The 22,247-nt window shown below is 35.8% G+C and overlaps 1 protein-coding gene across 1 annotated transcript in view; it reads right to left on the bottom strand.

Annotated features, from left to right (window-relative positions):
• tcf12 (transcription factor 12) overlaps window positions 1-22,247 on the bottom strand; it is an 81,997-nt gene that overhangs the window by 52,655 nt on the left and 7,095 nt on the right. Inside the window, exons 4-5 of the mRNA XM_079246913.1 lie at window positions 15,524-15,597; window positions 5,923-6,025 (exon numbers count right to left, since the gene is read on the bottom strand). Of these exons, the coding sequence (XP_079103039.1) occupies window positions 5,923-6,025; window positions 15,524-15,597 (177 nt within the window). The remainder of the gene's footprint in view (window positions 1-5,922; window positions 6,026-15,523; window positions 15,598-22,247) is intronic.

The following is a 22,247-nucleotide window of genomic DNA, read 5'->3' as shown; positions in this document are numbered from 1 at the left end:
CTTTCACTAGTTTGTTCTGTTAGATTAAAAATAACACTAATGAAAAACATTTGTGTCAGTCATGCGTCATTTGCTGCCTGATAGGCAAAGGACCACACTCAATGTTTGGCAGACAGTTGAGTCGACTGTGCACGAAAATATACACTGCTTTCTGGATTGATAACTGGTTTAAATCTAAAACAATTACAATCCAATCATGTGGTTGCCAAAGCATGCCATGTTCTCCAGAATACAAAAAATGTGACTCATCCTGAATGAACAAATTTCTCTACCGTTCAATTTCACAACCACTATTATTAATAATTGAGTAAACGTTCAGTGTATCTGGGTGACTACAGGCTATTTATACCATCTGCCAGGTCATGGCAATTACACACTGTGCTGCAAATTCCTTGAATGATACATTTATAGCCTGTCCAAGTGTAGCCAGTTTACCAAATGCATGTGACAGTTGAGTCATAGAGACTCACATGGCTGAGACTGAGGAAGTTCTGGTGCACCTGAACAATGTGGCTGCCACCTATTGGGCAGTTTGCAGTGGATGACGTGCCATTTAGTAAGAGGATTTTAGTACAAGGTGTAGCTAAGATGTAATTTAGGGCAGGACCAATTGGTTCCTTAAATTAAATCACACATACAGAACAAATCTGAATAGGTTACTTATAAAACACTAAATCAAAACACCACACAGTCATAGTCACTATTAAATTCAGCAGCAGCTTCCTTCACAAAAGCTCCAGGCTAAATAAATCTTACATCAGTGTGTACAATGAAATCAACTTGTGCAATATTTTCTCTATAAATGTTGCTAAACAATTGTTCTTTTATGTTTTGTCTTCCAGTATTACATTCCCTGTTTTGTTTAAACTCCAAAAAAAATCTAAAAACAGCACTATGATAGCTGAATTAATGAAAACAGAAGAGAAACTACTGAAGTGAGGGCTGAGATTCCTTGCAAGATCATAAAATATTTTAGTCTGTAATTTTTATTAAAGAAACGGGGTGATTAGCATTACATTTAGATCTGTTTAGATCTAGATTTAGAAAGTTTAGATCTACTCTGCTGATGAACTAGACCAAACATCCATGTTAGAGTTGTGTATCACACTCTCCTGATCAGGAGGAATATACTGACTGAGAGGCAGGAAATAGAAAGTGGTCCTAGGGGCTCTGACTCATAAAGTAGACCACTGGCCAATAGTGAGTCATCAGAGAAGATCGACAGAAACTCAACTTGATACATTTTTTGGAGAGTTTACACCAGGGGTTTGCAATACTGCTAAGATTATGACTGTTTGTTGTCCTTTGATTATGATTCCTAGTATTGTTCTGTCAGAAATTCAGTGACAAAATTCAGGACTCTTCATTCTTTTCATGCATTTCAGAGTAAATCTGCCATCAAGTCTAGCCAAGAATTTTTGTATATTTTATTGTTCTTGTAAGAAATTTATACATGTCCTCACATTTTCCCTGCTTTTCGTGTTTATTTTTATTCCATTTTCAAAGGCAGGCAGATAGATATCCCCTTGCAAGTATTGGGACAACAAGACCAAACCCTTAAAATCCATGAGAACAAGCTAAATATGTATCTGACACACGGTGGGGTCATGTGTTTTTTTTTTTGGAATGCTTCAGAAACATAACAGTGCCTGCCTCACAACACTTCTACTTTATCTGCCATCCATCCTATCTATCTATCTATCTATCTATCTATCTATCTATCTATCTATCTATCTATCTATCTATCTATCTATCTATCTATCTATCTATCTATCTATCTATCTATCTATCTATCTATCTATCTATCTATCCATTTATCCATCTATCCATCTATCCATACATACATACATACGTGCATATGAATATACATACATACATAAATGTTTTCCACTTTCAAAGAAAATCTGATGAAAAGCATTCACATGCCCTAGCTTTCCATTGATACTTAAATGCACCATCTACACACAAAGCTGTGAGGTTCCCGGAAGCATGAAAAGCATGTAAAAACCCCTCAAGCACTTTCCAACAACCATGGTAAAAAACCATGATGGGATTCCTCCTGATGTCAAACAATCTTCTTAACAATACTACCCCTATAGCTTGACAAATTGTCCTCAACAACTACCTTCTTTACTGATCATTATCAATACTGATCAGTTGTTCTATGCACACTGATGAGGACTATAACCTTTCAGACATGAATTAATGCAGGTGCTGAAAATGCCATACATTTAAGTGAGTCCTGTGAATATTACTGTGAAAACCCAATTTAATATCTCAGCTGAATTTTCAGTCTCAGATAACTAGAGCCAATTCCAAATATTACAATTATTCTGTCTAAATCTGTCATATCACTGCAATGGATAACACGCATATTATGCTATTGCTAAGTATGCTATAGACACAACTGAGGAACTGAGACTTAATATGTATGTTCGAAATAATCATGTAATCAATTACAAAAAAGATAACATTTTCTTTAAATTCAACAGCAACCATTTGTGAACTAATCACTGTGCTTGGAAACCAGTCTCCAGGGCCATTATATAATGAGCTGAGATGTAGTTAGCTATAAAATTGTCAAGTGGTTACACATCACAAAGATAGAAGTCCAAAGAGCCAGATAACATACAGCTTTCAGAGCATGTTCTGCATCGGTAAAAGAGTAAGGTGTTGCAACTGAAAGCAACCGATTTTGATCAGGACCAAATGGCAAAATATAATATAGTTTACATCACAAGTATTATATGATAAGGAGAGCTATGAAAAGAAAGGTTGATATCTACAAAATGACAGGTAGGGCTGATAAAATGGCATCTCAGAGCTATTTGGGGACCTCACACACAAAGTCACAAATATGGAACCACTGAGCTGAGAATCATGATAATCAGGGAACAACATGGCTCTCAGACTGAAATTATCAAATGGAAATCTTGTTCACACCAACAAACCAGGTGATTACCCAATCAAAGAAACAATAAGAACAACCTTAACAAGTCCTGCCCTTGAGGCAACCCAATATCTCCTCCTCTTTATATTGCACACAGTGATGAAGGCCTCCATTTATGTCAACCACGATTATCCAGCAAAGATTATGAAAAGAAAAAAAGAATACACCTCACTGAGAAAGAGTTTAAAAGGAAAGGGATTAAGGTTCCAGACCAGCACCAGCAAAACTTCGAGTCTTTTATGAAAATAGCTTGACAACATACAATAACGCAAAAGGAGGTGAAGGAAAACCTGTTGAGGGAGAATCCTGACAAGTGATGAAGAAACTGATGACCCAAAGCCAGACGACACCAACCCTGCAGATGCAGCAGTGATCTGATGCAAGAAACTTTAGAAATACTCCTGGGAGGTTCGTGGATCTGCACGACAACCAAAAATGAAGCTCGGATGTCGAGTGGACCCGAGAGAAGTTGTGCAAATTCCAGCACTCTCCACAATATGAAGAAAACCTGACATGAGATGTACCGAAGTAAATCATGATAAAGACTATCAAGAAAGGAAGGTATACGTAGATCTTTGCCAAAAACCTACAGGGTGTTTTGTTACTGTTACATATGTTCTTAACATCTCCTGATTCATTCACTGGAGGACGGACATGTTTTGTCTGTTGTGTAGGTAAAACGAGTAATTTGATCTGCTTTCAAGAAGTTTAGCTATCCCTCACTTGACACAGAAAACCCCAAACACAAAGGCCAGCACCAAGTAATACCACCAGAAATCATGGGGGCAGTTTTGAGTTCTATAGCCCACAAGCAACTGGTGAAAGGAACAAACCAGAGAGGGAGAAAAGGAATGGAAAGACTACGCAGAAACTGGCAAAGAAAAAGTACCTAAAAAAGAAAAAAAAAAATCATGGTTTTAGTCTTCTACTTCTTTTGGTGTTTTTGGACGAGTGTAAACAACTTTATAGCTGCAAGTTGCCGGCACCCTCTGTCCCATAAGTGAACTCTGTACTCAACACTGAAGTGGATGAACTGACTTAACAACTATGTCAAAGTAAAAGACACATGGAAATAAGAGAGCAGCGACTCAGGAGGCCTCCCCTTCCTGTTCAAATGTTTCACACTTCTCTTTTGAAAGTCACGTACAGTATATTTGTTCATTTGACACTTATTAGTTAAATGTTCAGGTCAGTGAAGGACCAATTAAATATCTATTACTCATCATACAAATGGGGCAAGCAAGAGGTGTAGCAATATTAATCACAAACAGCATAACATTCCAACTCTCCAAACAGATAAACAATACTGAGGGCCAATATATTACAGGACATGCTGATTATAAACCAGTTCTGTTCTTAAATGTGTATAAGACCTTCAGGCAATGACCAGACATTTCTTTAAAAAGAAACAAACATTTGATAGAATTTTTGTGGTGATGAGATAAAATACCTCCTCAACATACCTAACTTAACAAAACAGATTAATTCTGAGTCTGTGAAAGCACTCTCCAAAAAACTCCTCCTGAAAGCTGCTGTGACATATACTTTGAGAGAATTCAACCCCACAGATAGGCAATTTACTTTCTTCTACAATCCACACAGCGTACACTCAAGAATTTCACCATTAAACTAATTGCAACGATTTATTTGTGTTAACAATCAAACAAAGGGATTGATAGTCATTTTCTTAACCATTTTGTCTTATTATGGGTCACAGGGGGATTTAAACACTTTTTACTAAATTTAATGGACGAGGCCAAAATATATCTCTCACAAGGGGAGTGATTGAACATTTGTAAAACCTAATTAGGAACATCAAACTGAGGTCATTGGAAGGAATTTATGTGAAAAATATGATCAGATTTTTAATTACTCCCTTATAAAAACAAATTCAAAAGGGCCAAGCAAGGTATTGTAACTACTTTAGATTTTACAGTAATTTATTTTAATAAATAAAATAAAGGAAGCTAGTTAAAAAAAAAAAAAGTGGCAAAGCAAAGGACCCCCCACAAAGAAGAAATGATTGAAATTATTAAGGAAATATACAGTAGGAATGTGTGCACGTCTGAAAATAGTGGAAATATAAACATACAAACAGATGTAGGTGCATCAGCTACATACCAATATAGCTGTGTGTGTGCAATGATAATCTGTACATATGCTTGTATTTGTAGACTTGAAGGTGGATGTTTGTTCTCAAATACATGTAGTGGCAAAAGTATGAAACTCCCTAATGAATGTTTAAGTACAGCAGTCAGCTCTAGCAGGCAGATACAGGTGTCTATTGTGAACTCTTACGAATGATGCCATCTTAATTCTTGCAAGGAGTAGTCAGGGAGGAATTATTCTGCACATATAGAAGTGTACCATGAAAATATATATCAGTAATCTGACATGGACTGAGACAGGAAAATAACTAGACTAACTCCACCCTCTTAAGTCACTATGGGATAAAATTGTATATGTCACTGACCTATTTTATTAATTTTGTATGTTAGGTTTTTACATTTCTCTATCCTTAATTTCTGTTTATTAAGGGATGTACACAAGAAGATTTTGCTGAAGAAAATATTAAAGATAATTAAATTAGATTAAAATATAAGATTTTTATATTTCTCTGACAGTGTTTGAAACAAGTGCTAACCTTACACCAAACCAACATAAAGGCAGGGGTCAAAAAAAGCTGCTGAAGGTGGTTTTGAAGGTCTAGGAGACAGTCTTGTATGATGGAAACCTATACTGATGGCATGACTTCTAGCCTGGGGGAGGGTCATCACAGGATGAGGAAAGGGGGGGGATTAAGAGGGGAAATAAAGAAAGAATATCGTCCTGTACCCTAGCACGTATGTCAGCAGTACCACCTCGATTACATGCCTTGTTCCATATTTAGGCTTTTACTTTTTCTTTTCTTTTTATTTAATAGTCGCTCTAATACCAAAAGGCATGTGAGTCAAGAGGAGTATCTTACTTACCCATTATGTTTGAGTTCATAAAAGGTGTTGGGGACAATCCTTCATGGGAGACTAATCGACTGTCACTCATATGATCGCTGTAATGAGGACTGTCTGCAAAACCCTGAGGGAAGACATCAGAATATTGAGCACATTAGTGAGAAACTTTAGTAATTATGGTATGTTAGAGCATACAACTAATTAGTAAGAAAACTAGTCATTTATGCCAAAAAACTGTCTTATCTAACAGAAACAAAAAAGATAAAAAAATTAAAAAGAAAAAGATCTGCTGTCGACTTATCTTAATAATACGTTTACATTTTAAAGCTCTTTAACTTGCAATCCAAGCAAAATTCTGTGGTTTCCTTTACAACAAAAAGCAATGAATTTGTTGATTTTATCCCAGATAAGTAACACCTAATATATGATCTTAAACATTTTGCTATTGATTTTATTTAAGTCTGATTAAAGTACTAGTTATATTTTTGCACACTTTTTTAATGATACATTTGGTGGTATACAAAATGATGACGGTGAACAGTTACAATAACCCAAATTACAATAAGATTTTTAAATAAACATATTTCAGCTTTTATAATATCATGGCTATTTTAATGTAAAATGTCTGCTAGTGTATAATTTGTTTTACATAGGGCTATCCCACATTGTCTTCAGAAATAATGTCCACTAACATTAAAATTAGTGCCACTGTTTTGAAGCTTTTAAGCTGTTTTTCTTATTGAAGAGAAAACGTAAATAAAAAAAAATCAAATTTGCCAAAAATATGCCAAAAAAAATTCAACAACACACACACTTTACATTTTTTACAGTTTTGAGAAGCTTGCCAAGAAAAACTTCTACATATACTCTGTGCATTTTTGTGGGGTTTTTTTTAACCTTGATTTAGTCTACTTAATGAGTTCTTTGCAACATTTCACGCATCATATCATACAAAGCTGACTTTCAATAGTAGGGGAACACAGAAAAAAGCAATCCTACATTATTTCCTGGTACCTGCAGCTAACAAAAATGGTCTTTTTCTCCTGCAGCTTCACAGCATCTTTTCTTGACAGTTATCAGCTTCAGAGGCTTAGGTCTAAATATTGGTCACAGTGTGGTTTCAGAAAACTTGGGGTCCCACGTAATAAAAGATACTCTGTTACAGTGTTAATCCCAAACCCTGTGAAAATCCTTCTGCGCTTCAGTCAAATACATCTCCCAAACTACATTAACTCCTGCCAGACAGTCCACACAGCACTGGGCTTGCATTTCTATAGAGCTCTTTTCACCAACTCATCTTTTGTATTCACCATACAAAATAAAAAAAAAATTATTTAAAGAAAATCTTATTATCTTTTTTGTGAGTGGATGGCAATGGAGTAATTTCAAAGGCGTGCTACACCAAGGGATTCCCTGTTGTGCTTCTTCTAGGGTGCATACATTGTAAATCATACTATGTACTTACTCAATAAAAACAGCCCAATGAGAAGCTTTTTTTTTGTGATAATACATCTTCTGATGCAAAGCCAGGGTACATCATCAGTGATATATCCAAAGATTATGGGGTGGTCGGGTCTCAACCACTCTCAGGCAACCCCACCAAAGTTGATATGCATATATCCTTGCATCTTATCCACAGATCTACCTTCTTAATCTAGTGACATCTTGCGGCTTTTCTGCTGCTTCTATGCTGTTAGAGATAGCTTTCCTCATCCTTTTGTCTACAATCCCATGTGCTGTAGGGCCAGCGGAGGGACTGTCCTGCAAAGCACCCGCATCCTTCCTCCGTAGGCAAGAATCTAGCTTTCCAGTCCTGTCTGTGGCTGTCACTGACAAGGTATTGGTAAGTATTCTCCATCTGACATTCTTTCTTCCCATGGCAACGTGAGCTCCAGCACAACAACATTTTGTTACCTCAGATACCAAGAGGTATCTTGATGACAAGGGGGAGTGACAGTTTGCAAGTGTTTCCATAGAGGGCAATGTTTTTTAAGCTTCATGGTAGGCTCAACTATCTCTTCAGGTAGTAACTGAGTCCCATCTCAAGGTGCACAATTGTGGCGATGCGTTGAGCTGTGGTGAGAGTATCGAGGCAGAATCCCATGCTGGTACATCCACGCCCTAAATTTACCTTTGTAGGCCTTTCCTGTTGGTCTTCTTCAGCTAACCCTCTAGCTCCTTACAGGTATTCTTAATGTAGGCTGTATTCCTAAGGCTGCTGTCAAAGAACTTGGCAAGGCTATTCCACAGCTTCTGTGAAATTGTGAGGATTGAAAGCCCTGAGATAAAAAATCTGAACTCATTGACCACTGTGCCTCTTTTTTAGAACCAAGGATGTTGACTTTCCTGAATGATATCATCAGTCTTTCTGACAAGTTTAGCACCTATCTTTCTCCAGGCACAGACTCAGTGGTCACTGTCCGGTCATCTATGAAGATGGAGATATGTGGTTGTCTGATTCTGGATGTAGATTTAGGTTCTCTGCGCTCTGGCTCTGCAGATTTAACCAGAATGTTCATAACCAGAGCAAAATATTATAACAGATATTGAGCAACCTGTGATGATTACCACCTCCAATTTGTCTAACTCAGCTGTTTTTGAGCCTGCTGAGATTTAGCAAGAAATCACTGCAATAATTCAGAATGAGGTCTCTTACTGATGATGGAACATAGTGCCTCTCCAGTGTTTCTACTACCAGGTTATGGGGCACTGAGCCAAAGGCATTTGCCAGATCTAACCAGAGCATGACCAGATCTCCCTTGTTTTCCCTTGCATCTCTGTGGAGATGTGCGACCAGGCCTATGTGCTCTACACAACCTGGCATATCAGGACTGCCTCCTTTCTGCACTGAGATGTCAATATATCTATTATTGAGAAAGAAGTTAGCCACACGCTTAGCAACAATGCTAAAGAAAATCTTTCCCTCAACATTGAGCAAAGAAATTATTCTGAACTGGCTGATGTCCTTAGAGTCTTCCTCTAAAGCAATCCACACTCCCTCAACAGTTTGCAATTGCTTTGCAGCTTTACCTGCACGCAACTCACTATTTCTTAAATTGTATTCTTTTATTACAAAACACATGAAGTGCTCCATGTCAAAGTTTTAAGTGAACAATGTTTAATATCCTTAGTCACATACACACTGTGTAAAATTTTTGCATCCCAAAGAAAAGATGATTGATGTGAATGAATAAAAAGAACATTTTTGATTAGTAAAAAAAAACTGTGGGCCCACATTCAAAATATGAAAGATGTTCAAAGACTGCCACTGACACAGTCTTACAATCAAATACATCCAGATAGCTTACTATGTGTCTTTGAGCAGCATGACTGCTGGTATAACCCTTGCCTACTAACAAACCAATGAGAACAAAGCTAAAGTGAAACAATGATCAACATGATCCTGGACCTGTTCAGTTAAAAATTACAGATGGAAGCTAAACAACACAAATATCACTTGTGAGATTCAAACAAAGAAGCAAAACAGGTTATGGCAGCAAAAGTCCTGTCTGAATAATTTGTCCATCATCTCAGATCATGACCACACAAAAAAGATGTAGAATGGAAAGAGAACTTCTATGTGGATAGGAAACTACTGGACATATTTGTATATATCGCAGTAAACTATGCAGTCTTCTTTTTCTTTTTTCTGTCCATGAACACAGTTAATGTTTACTTTACTTGAGGTAATACTTTACTGAATACTTTATTTAATTTTGCTTTACATACATGCATTCAATACACTTCAGCAGGTATCACTGCCATTTAGTCTGCATACATTAAACATGATATCACAGCAAATTTCACCAGATACCTGTAAAACCATGGAACTTGAAATACTCTTGCTTTTTGTGCAATTAAGCTGGTTTTTTCATATTTAGGGAGAAACTTTGTCCGCGACAGGGCAGGTTGTGCAAGTTTTGTGTATTTCAATGCCACATGTTGTAAAAATGTTTTTATTTTTTACCACCTTGATCAGCTGTTCAAAATAATGTGTTTTACCTGCAACGGGAAAAATGTGGAAGCGGCATCTTACCACTTCATGCTTTTCCATGTTAACCACGCCCACCTCAAATGTCTAACCAATCCAACGATACTTAACTGGCTGCTGGTAAAAGGTGTGCGCGCTTGGTATTTAGGCAACTTAATGAGCCTTAAACATGTGTTCGCCCCCTCGTGGTTGGCAGACTACTTGTTGAGAACCTGAGTGAGACGCATGCAGCAGAGTTCACGTTTTGAATGTAAATATCGTTGACGATCAGGTTTATTTGATTGTGGCCACCAAAATTTGATCATTATCAAAATCTGATTAATTGTGCAGCCATATCCTGCAGAAGCATCTCTTCTCCAACACACCTAAATCAAATAAATGGCTAGATACCAGGCCTCTGCAGAGCTGGATGACATCCGGATGAGGGAATTCAGCCATCTGATTCAGGTGTCAGACAAGGGATCCATCTAAAAGTTGCAGAGTAGTTGATCTCGAGGACCAGACTTGAGCACCCCTGCACTAAATAAATAATGTAAAGCATTTGGTACACTTTCGATCATTTGATTCTTCTGACATTCATTGGAATCATTGCTCACAGGTTAAGTCAGCAGGGCAGGGATAGGTCAAGGATAAAAATTAAAAATAGATTTAGTTTATATCTGTCTTTTTTTGTTTCTTTATGCAACCACTCTGTTTTTACTATTCTGAATCTGTTAGATCATCAGTCACAGGTCCTTTATCATTCCCCAAACACTGTTGGCCTACATCTACTTGAGACACTAACACACAATGTCTTCGGTGCCACAGGGGTATGTTAGCACTCTTGGCTAAATAGCTGTCAGATCGCTATGGCAGCAAGCAGGCTGGAGCTTCAGCCTTGTTCCCTCTTCACTCACTACATCGTTTAAAGAGTCATTTTTACACACACTGGGTTGCATCCCAGGTGAATGTGTGGCTGCTTGGGAAGTGATGATATGGTCATGATGGATGCGTGTGGGGTCGGGCATCAATTGGGGCAAGACACTAGGGAAGAAGGGGTTGTCGTGCAGTAGCGGTGGGCACAGCCCTGCCTGTCAAACGGCCAGCCCACAGCCACAGCTACCCAAGATACAACGGCTGGCTGGGGGCCAAGGTCAGCACGGCAGGGCTCGGGACTGTTCACAGATGACTGATCACACATTCGGAGTGCACCAGCTCAAACAAGCTCAGGGACAACACTGAATTCCCTTTGTAACAGACTGAAAGATGAGGCACTCAGAATTTCTTCCAAAAGCCCTGAACAGATTTTGGGAATAAAGCACAAAGCTGAGAAATTCTTGAAAAATAGGAAAGGTTTTTAATCAGCAGTCATTACCCTCTTTAAACATTGTGATTAAATTAGTTTTTTTTTTCCTAAAATCAGTTTATTTCAACAGGCAAATCTCCTAATGACAGAGAAATACCAGTTTGTTCTACAGTGCAGCAGTGTTGCCTTGCACAGTCTTGGAAAATCAGAAAATGACAAGAAGGTATTGTCAGCACAAAGGACTTTTGTATATCTAAGGTATAAGATAAACTCTGAAAGCGCTTAGAATATCCGTACATCTTGCATTAAATTAAATCAATTCATCAAAATTTTGTTATGTGGATTACCATGTCTGTCAATTATCTTTATGGGCAAACGCAAACCAAGTTAGAAAATGCAAAAATGTAAAGTTGTAACGATGCAATTGTAATAGTTTTTTTTCCCAACAAGTGAGCAGGCAAGCTAAACAACAAAGGTAATTGAATTTTTACATGTTTTTATGTGTTTGCAAGTCCTGTAGTTTTTGTCTTTTGAAAGCATATGTGTGGATTCTACATCATTTTGGTTATTGTAATTTTACAAGCTTAGCTAGAAAGTCAATTAACTATTATTTTTATGCTCATGAGATTGTAAAAAGTAACTTCACTGCAAAGATCACCCTTTTACTAGCACCTTTACCACTGTTTACAATTATAAAAACTGATTGTTTCCTTTTTATTGTGCATACGTTTGCATTTGTAAAGAAAACAAATCAAATATTCAATGTATAAAAATTACAACATTATTACTTAGCTCTTTTTCTCATTTCTGTAATAAATCATCACTGCAAGTGCCTTAATTAGAGTCCACAGCCTTCATTTACTTGCATATTTAAAATAACAAATACAGACTTAATTAGCTAATGGCACTAATCAAGTGTCATTTAAAACATATAGAAATATATATTATACTTTGCAATAAGAATGGTAAATCATTTGAATCATGTTGGGTTTGCTTATTACACCCAACACATCTGCATCAGGTAGGTTTTTTTTTTTATTGTTAGAAAAGCACAATGTAAACACAACCATCCTCTAAGGAGGACTTTAACACCAATTTTTACTAAAATGGTGCTGGCAAAAATTCTAGATATTTCATCCTAAGTTTATAGTTCCATTTAAAAAATGTTACATAAAGTAATTATGGTACATGTTGCGTGTCAGTGGCAATATTTAGTTTATTTAGACCAGCAAAGATGTACTTTTGAAGAGCACTGCAATATCCTTGTCAAAATAAAAGGTGTGATATCACATCATATCCACTATAACAGGCGCTTGAAGGCCCAACATTTAGCAGAAACAATCCATTATTATTATCATAAATTGACTCATTGTAATTAAAATCTCAAAATCTAATACCTTAAAATCTCACACATTTATTTTCTCTGATTATCTAGTTATATTACCATTCAAGGCAGGCTATGTTTACAAATGTGAAATTTACAACAATATCAAAATGCATTACTCATTAAATGAACTATCATCATCAAAACATAAGATCGTATTAAAAAGATATTTATGACAATTTCAATTTCTATGTGAGATATGGCATCCTATAGGCTATACAGTCATATCTGTATTAATCTAAGGTTTTTTGCAGGTTTATGCACATATCTGCATGCAGGCCTTATGGAAGTGCAAACAGCTGTCTGTTGGCTGATGATGTGCCTTGTAATGTCAGAATCACTCATTTATATGCACCTGGAGCAAAGATATCTCATGCGTCTCTGTCTTATAATTCAAATCAAGCTGCCTATGTTACCATAGCCTGTAGATGTTCATTCGGGAAGGGCACAGAGAAATAAACAAGGTAGTGCAGCCGGAGTGGCTCTGACATTTAACTGAATTCTAATTGGAAGTGACAGGAGATTGACATTAAATGAAATTCATACAGGGCATCCAGAACAACCAATGTGTGAGGGACAAACAAACAGGAGGAGAAATGTTCACACTTGCTCACACAAGCAGTGAGATGTTCTCATTTAAAGAAAACAGGCATACACTTACAATATGTCACATACACCACTGTGTCTTACATATTTTTACCACACAAGCTGAATATGTATTATATCATATTTGTTATATAATATACATTTCCTAAATAAATAGCTTTAATTCACAAAGCAATAGAAAACGGATAAAGAATATTATAATGAATTCCTAAATAAAATACCACCAATGACAACCAAACATGTACTTAGTTCAAACAAACTGAAATTAATTTCTCATTTCCTTCTCAACAAAGCTGGGATTCACACATAATACCGACTGAAGCTGATTGCTCAGATGCATATAGCACTAACCTATCTTTTACAGGCAAATAGAACAAACTGCAAGATGCCTAAAGTTATTAGACAATGACTTATTTCACTAAGTCAATCAAAAACATCTGCTTATGATAAGCTTTGACGGCGTCACTAAAAGGTTTGCAACCTTTTGGAGCAGTAATTAGCCGATTAACAATAGCTCAATGGACAAATAACAGTCAACTCTGTAACCTGATTAAATGTTAAAGTAGATTTCCAAATAAAATTTTCAAACTCTGGGATTTGTTTGGTGTTTTTTTTCTGTTTTATATAGCTGTGCTCTTCACATTTTGGGTTATGAAAAGTTCTTCTTACAAGGCATTGCCTTGTGCTTTGAGTAATAATAATGTCATCTTTCATTAGTTGTTTTTTCTTTATATTTTTGGAAGCTGTATCATCACTTAATGTAGAAAAAAAATCTGTTCCACAGTGGATGCTGAAGACTGAAACATGTGACTTAGCCATTTATGAGAATTAAAGAAATACAAGTGTAGCATTAAAAAAAGACAAATAACAAACAAATATGTCAGAAAGACCATCACTACAGTGATTTTCAAACTTTTTGAGTCTCAATCCCCAAGGTAATTTTGTATTGGTGTTTGTGACCCCCACTTGACAGTCGGGTGATTAAAGGGCCAATAGGGGGAAAGTCATTATTTCTGGATTAAAGGAATTTTAAAAAATTCTGTTAAAAGAACTACAGGTGTAATTTAATCTTGAGTATAGCATGACTTCACACACCATCTCCGTGTCCGTACCTCCCAACGTAGGCTGCAGCATGCGAATAATAGCACTGCGAATTTTCAAACCAAAATGGCAGAGAACCAAACAAAATGTTCAAATAACCAGGATCTGATATTACCTGCAAAAACGACTACGGTTGTGAGCGAATAAGTTGTCAGAGAAAGAAAGGGACAGAACCAGATTAACACTGGTACTTCCAAAGTCCAAAGGACTTCTACTATGAGTAAGCAACTACATAAACATTATAAGTTACTTTTGCAAGTCCCACAACATGGTGATTTTATTTTGGCCAGTGTTTTTGTACCTTCGTACTTGTTTTTGCCCATTTGTTTGCAGATGAGGTAAGTGGGGGGAAGAGGTATAGGGAAGAGTGGCTCATGGCGCTATTTGTTTTGGTCTACAAGCAGTGCTCAACAGCAAACCTTGCAGCAAAAAAATTTAGATTTTTTCTCCTTTATCAAATGAATTATCCCGCAGCCATCCATGAATGTAAAGCTTGAAAACTGTTAGAATCTTTGTAAAAAAACAAGAATACGGTGGTTTTTGGTGGATTTGGTTTAGCTATGTGAAGGGACCTCTATCCCCAAAAACAGCTTTTCTCACAGAGACAATGTCAAACGCTGATTTTTTTATATGACACGTGTACTAACTTTTTTATTTTGAAAGTGCCAATTTTACAGTTTTATTTTTGCATTGTTGGTTTAATTTTGACTGCCCTTGTATAAATCCATAAATTTATTTGATAAAGGTACCTCAGCTTTGGGAGTCCAACCCCCAGTTTGAGAACCACTATTACTGACCCTTAATTATGACACGGATCTCCTGCAATGCATTAATATACCCAGGAGTAAATTCAAATTGCTAAAACAGATCATATACCAAGAACTCAAAAAAAAAGTTCTAGTCTTAAAACAGTCATGAAATTGCAATAATATAGTGGTTAAAAAGAATGCATATATGGTATAAATTCATTGAGTTAAAACAGTGTTACCAAAAAGCCAATGATATCAGATTTCACTGAGTGGTGTCCTTACTAAATGGGTAATAGTTGATTTAAAAAAAAATCTATTCCACCTGCTTTGAGAGAACCTTCTAACCCTTTTTGTCGCAGAGAAACATGCCTATTGCCTAGGTCAAAGAACACGACTAGCACTGAGAGAAGGTGAGACTAAAACATTGTGAATTCCTCACTTTGATGTAATGAGTGTTAAATGATGTGATGTGGCGTAGAAAGGCATTATGTTGTGGGTCAACTTACTCTGGAGGACTCATAAGAAGGACTGGACTCGCCACCTGGGGCCCAAGATGCTTGGTTGGTCCGCTCATCCATACCTGTCAAAAAAAAAAAGAGATGCATGACTCAGTCAGCAAGTCATGAGTACTAACATAGTTTGATATTAAAGTATCTACTTACACTTTTACACACTTATTTACATGGTATGACAAAAACAAAATTAATTAATATAGCTGATATAAATAACAAAAAATTTAAAATATTTCTGACTACTTTTTGAAATTTACTATGCGTACTGCAGGGTTATTTGTTTTATATTATTTTAAAATAAACATCTTTAAGTTCTGGGAAGTTAATCTGACAAAATAAGATGTAAGAATATCTCTAAAATCTGATATGAACAAATGGTTAGTGCAAATAATAATTAAATAAAATGTTTGCAATCCCAAATCGCAACTAAATAATCATGTTCAGCTAGCATTTAAATGTCACAATATAACAAGAAGTGAATAAAGACAAAACATTGAATAAGATGGAAAATTACCCAGCTTATAACAGAGTGTCTCCTAAACAAACTCTGGAAAATTACATGCAGTCTTTAAATTACCTGCACAAAAACTGTCAATTTAATACTTAGATTTAATAAAAATGCAGAGCCTGTTTCATTATTTATAAGGCCTGAACTAGAATGATGTTCCAAAGGCCTATTAAAATGCAAGTGCTTCTTCTACTACTAAACCCAACAATGCCCAGCGTGACATATTTGATAGTTCATAGTTTCTGAGACGTTTGGCATAACATTATGGTAAAAACTTTGCTCAATAGCCTGTTGAACACAGTCTGATACTTGTCTTCTGCTCCCTAATCAATACCAAAAAGGAGAAGATTACACGATAATAATTTTGACATATCACATGATAATAAATATTGTTAAATGACCAAATAAAGACTTCATATTGAAAAAAAAAAAGAAAAAAGATTTTTCTAAAAATGTTTTTATTGGTTCGGGTGCCAAACTCATAAATTACATTAAACACACACAAACATACAAGAAATCACAAAAATCTTTGGTCGTTAGGACTGTTTGAGCAAAATTACGCCACAACACCACCAATGTTTGTACCCCTACTGCACTTCATTAACTTTAATGAAACTTGGTACATATTCTACATGCCATGGAAAACAAACAAGCCCCTTGGAGCAATGGCCTAAACCAAACAGGACATTATTAGTAAAATCTACCATTTTGACGTTTTATTGACGTTGAGTATTTGAATGAACTAGAGGTGGGGAATTGAATTAAAAGACTCGAATATAGGGAATGCTTCACAATTTTAGTATCGATATTTTTGTTAAAAAGTCCTTTTTTTCATATAAATAAAAATAATCCATTATAAAATTTTAGTAATTTTTATTGTTTTAATGAATCTTTTTACTTGTCTTCTTGGGCGTTATAGCAGCAGAATGATGGTCTGGCTACTATGTTTTTTCCTAATTGAAATGAAGAAAAGTGACTAGCAAAAACATTTTGTGCATTTTTTTTTTTTTTTTTTTTTGTCTTTAGTCTCTAAAAAAATCAGCAATATCAAATAATCACAAGAATCGCAACTTAAATTGAATCGGCAACCAAAAAATCGTAATAGCATTGAATCGGGACAAAAGTGTTTTTTTACAGCCGTAGAATGAACTCCTACAGATTTAATCAAATTGCCACCAAAACTGGTCTGGATGCTCAAGAGCATTTATGATTAAAAGCTAATGCAATTTTTTTTTTTAAAGGAGATGGCTTCTATTAGGGGCAGGGTCTTAAATAAGTGAAGACACTCGCGCCCTGAACTCGGTTACATAGAAATATGCTAGATAAATTACCATATGGTTCTATTGCGCTGCTATAATAGATTAACAATAAACACAACATGATAGATTAACCAAAAAAATGAAAGCATTTTCCTTCACTTTTATATAGAAATAATAATTCCCAAATTGAGTGATTGAAAAAATGTTCATTCACCTTTACTTAATTCTGCTTTAGATCTGGGGGTTGGGAAGGGTTCTGATAGGATGGGGGCATATATGACGTACTTAGGTCTACCTAAGTAGAAAAGGTCTTTTCTTTTTGGCTAGAGGAATAAACCAGTTCCTATTTAAAATGGGAATAAATCAACCACTTACTTCTGAATTAAGTTTAATTAGGGTTGCCATTTTAATTTGGAGTTAAGAGTTTACTTGGTCATTTTTTCATCTCTCTAAACACGATTTCACTTTTATTCTGAATTGAAAAGGATTTAAAAGTCTCTTGTAGACATGACCCATGTCTATTAAATATTGATCAAATTTGGAATTACTTTGGTTATTACCTCTTGAAAAACAATTATATTGTTGGTATATTGTTTTGTTTTTTTACTTTGACTTTAGCTTTCTAAGATAATATGATCTAAAGTTTGATCCTTACTGAAACAGTAAAAAATTTGTAATTTAATTTACTTAGTATGCATCATTCCCATGTTGTTTGATATGAGGCAAAAAACTTATTTATGATTTTATATATGCCAAGTTAAACACCTGAGAACTGAAAGGTGATAAAACACATTCTCTAAATTAACAAAAACGCTATGTTTCAAAAGTCAAGAAGATAAACACATAAATCAATAATGCCAACCAAACTATCATGCAAGACCATCTGGCATTTGTTGAAAAATAATATATCTGTTCTTTACAATCTAATTTATGTGATGCAGTCATTACCAAATGTTTGAAGCCCTGATTCTTCTCGCTATTCTAAACAATAATATGTTGTCGTAACAGCAAAAGCCATCACACAAAGCCATAGCAGCAAAGCGGGTAAAGCATCAGCTTTCTTTCATTTATTGATTGTCCCTGCTGTAATTTCATCTGCCACAGTAAAATGTAATACCATTTGTTCATTTTCAACTTCAAATAAAAAAATATAAGATTTGAAAAATATCTGTATGCTTGTAAAAGGTAATAGCATTGAGAGCAATAAACAAAATTTTAAAATCATCACATTTTATCCTTTAAGCTTGACAAACTGCAGCCCTGCCTCCATAAACCAAGTTTATCTTAGTGAAGAATAAGAATTTGCACAAGTAAATAAGCAAATCTAACCAAAGCAGAAGTATGCACAAAAAAAGAAAAAGAAGCTTATAATTACGGATCACAATATGTGCCGTAGGTCTCTTGATTCACCTTGATAAAAGTATAGTTCTGCAAGCAGATACAACCTACTGGGGTTTGATGCAGTTGAACAGGCACTTTTCATGCATTACTATGGTTATTAATAATTAAAAAAAAAGCCCTCTGATGTTACTCAAAATTATCAGGATGTGGAATTATAAAATTATAATGTACTGAGCATATAATACCCTGCGATGGACTGGCGAGCTGTCCAGGGTGAAGGGCTGCTCGATTATGGCAAAAATTATAATCACGATTATTTGAACTGAAATTGAGATCTCGATTATTTAACACAATTGTCCATTGTCTTTAACAACATGAATATAGTTAACATTAAACCGTGGCTTTTAAACAATGTCTTTAGGTTTCCACAAAATTTAGAAAACAAACAAATAACATGAAGCTTTGTCTTGACAAAGTGCAAATACTGAATAGATAAATATAAGTAACAAGCTGCGCGTTGTGGTGTTCTTGACTTGGCATTGGGCATTATAACTGTCTAATGCACGGTTCCGAGTTGTCTAATCCGCTTATGCCTTGGTCCCACACAGTAAATATTTCATAACAAATTTGTATTTTTTTTCCAACATTTGCTAAATATGCTAAATTATACAATCTATTTCATGTTGGCCTGGATGTAGTTTTTATGCCAAACAACTGCTGTCAGGCTACAGCGCGTTTCTCTTGTTCACCTGTTAAAAGACAGCTGATATGAACCAGTTAATTAACGCATTGCTACGATGATAAATAGTGATTTTTAATTCGCCGAACTACGTGTGCGTTTATACGAAAATAAGGCAGCCAGTTGTCACTGACCATGGTATAACCTATATTGTAGTGAACTTCCACAACCTACTGCAATTATTCTACATCGCACCTGCAGCTGAAGCCGACTGAGACTGGGCCCCTGAGACTGGAGTGCTTTACGACGGGGAGAGGTTCCCACTGCTCGTTCGTAACAGTAACTGCAGAACAAAATGTGCCTTCAAGTCAGTCACCAAAACACCAGAAAAGTCTCTAATAAGTCCAGTAAAAGTTGCTAGATTTGTCGCTAGTTGCTTTTAACAAAATAAAAGTGGCCTAGGGGGGTTTGAAAGTTGCCAAGTTGGCAACAGTGGCTGAATGAAACCAAAGCGACTGTGGGAGGAGTTTATAGCACAGCGCTGCAATGTCAGTGACGTTTGATTTGCAACTGAGGACAGCAGGAGAGTAAACTGCAGAGAAAAATAATCACACCTTCTTATTTTCATGATTGTTGAAAACCCAGATTGTAATTGAGATCAAAATCCGATTAATTGCCCAACCCTACCAGGGTATACCCCACCTTTCGCCCAAAGACTGCTGGGATAGGCTCCAGCTTCCCTGCGACCCTTTGTTGGACTAAGCGGTTAAGATAATGAATGAATGAATAAACATACAAAACTGATAAATGCCCATTTTTAAGTAACAAAATACTAGGGGTTTTTTTGTTTTGTAGTAATTCATTATGATTATTTCAAGCCATTTTCAACTTCCTTGCCACAAGAATTCATCAGAAATCGTGTAAATCTAATTATGTACTTAACCAGAAAGCTGTGACATTTCTATGACCAGAAACCATGCTCCACTGAGCAGAGCGTCAGATAAGTTTCATCATGACAAACAAGATGCTTTGCAGCCTGCAGACAGTAGATTCATTTCTTCTTCAGCAGCAGCTTTATGGAAAATTGACATAGTTAATTCAGTCTCACTTTCATTGTGGTTCTTGTTTTTGACATTTATAACTGTGATAGCTGCATATAAAATTAAGCAAAAATTAGATTTAACACACTTAACATATTTAACATATATAATGATAAATGACAACATGTTCATAACACAATTTACCTCAACCTGATCTTAAAGTGGCTGTCCATAAACAATGTTCACAAACTTACACAAATCAAAGCAACATTGCCAAGAGCCCAAATTCTTCTACAGCAAGACTGAAAAATCATTTATTCAAATTACTCTAGCTAAAACCTACAGCTTATTGGATAACAGGTAGTACTTAGTTTTCTAACACTTCTGCATTTTTTTTCCAAGATTTGCTTAATAAATAACAGCATGGTGTACCACAAGCAATGATGTTCATCTGAGGTTGCATTTATCTCATTTTAAGAACTAAACTGGAAAGGTTTCAGATAATTTTTTCCAACCTATGTAAAACCTAAGAACTGAAAGAGGGTGTTATTTACATAACTGTAGTTAATTGAAGTTATCCTGTAGCTAAGAAATTTAGTTCAAGCGATGACATTTTAACTGACTGTAACTGCAGTCAGTTTCTACAATGTGGGACAGGTTGTCATCTCATCTGATTTCCATCTCCAACAAGGGCTCAGTGGTCTCTTCTCTTTTCCTTTTTTTTCTTAGTGCACACACAGCTAACTAACTGTTACAAGTTAAAGGGGGAAAAAAATGAAGATATAATGCGTGCAGTGAAAACATAATGAATTACCAGCAGCAATTCTGCACTGCTTTTAGTACTTTGGTAGCGATCACACAGTTCCATAAGAAGCATTTTATGTTCCTAAACAGACAGAGGGTAGTCCCAGATGAGAAAAAAACACTCCAAACTGCAGTGAGGAGAAGTTAAATATGCTTCATTAGACTGGCACCAGTCAAATCTTAAACATCTTCATTTCTCAAAAGCCTGCGATGAAAATATTGTAAAGCAGGGCTTAAAGGGTAAATACAGAGGTTGGCTATTATGACTAAATTCTCCTTTCTTACAGTCTCTGTTGAGCCATTAATAAACAGATGCACCCTCCCCAAACTTCTGATCAAGTGAAAAATTGTCCAACAGATACACTGAGGCACATTCTGCGTAAATGAACAAACTTTTGAGAAAATAGGTCTGACTGAGAAAATGGCAAAAGGCTGAGACGTTACAAAGCCTCTGCTGGACAATCTGTAGAGCAAAGCAATGAAAAGTCAGCTTTTAATCAACTGTCTTCAATTGACACTTAGACGTCTCTTTCAGCACAACTTAATATTTACATTAAAAAAACAAGGGCGGGTGACCCAAATAAATATAAAAACATTGTCGTGCAAAGAGTATTTATTTTGTCCAACTTTAACCTGTGCATAGGGATGTGCAATATGATGATATAAATAATCTGGACGATAGAATACGTCGTTTCATTTTAGGCTTTATCGTTTACGCCACTGTTACGTGCTTTACTGCAGTATTTTACATCACAATGCGCTTTACAGCATGCACACTTCAATACATAAACAAACATGGAGGAAGAGGGTAGCAGACGCGTTTTAGAATTAGAAGAAGCAGTTAAGAAAATAATTGATGACGACTAAATGAAATTATGCAAAAATTTTATATTGTGATGTATATCGCTATGAGGATTAAAAATGAGCTATATCGAGACATGAGATTTTGGTCTTACCGCCAACCCTACCTGTGCCTTTATTGTTGCTGTTACAGACTAAGATAAATAGTCAAAGGAGAATGTTTACTGTTTAAAAACATTACATGCACACAATATTCACTATGTCAGTATAACACATAGTGCAGTTG

Source organism: Telmatherina bonti (assembly GCF_933228915.1).
Source record: "Telmatherina bonti genome assembly, chromosome: 1".
Classification (NCBI taxonomy): Eukaryota; Metazoa; Chordata; class Actinopteri; order Atheriniformes; family Telmatherinidae; genus Telmatherina; species Telmatherina bonti.
This window is presented reverse-complemented; position numbering and strand designations above follow the sequence as displayed.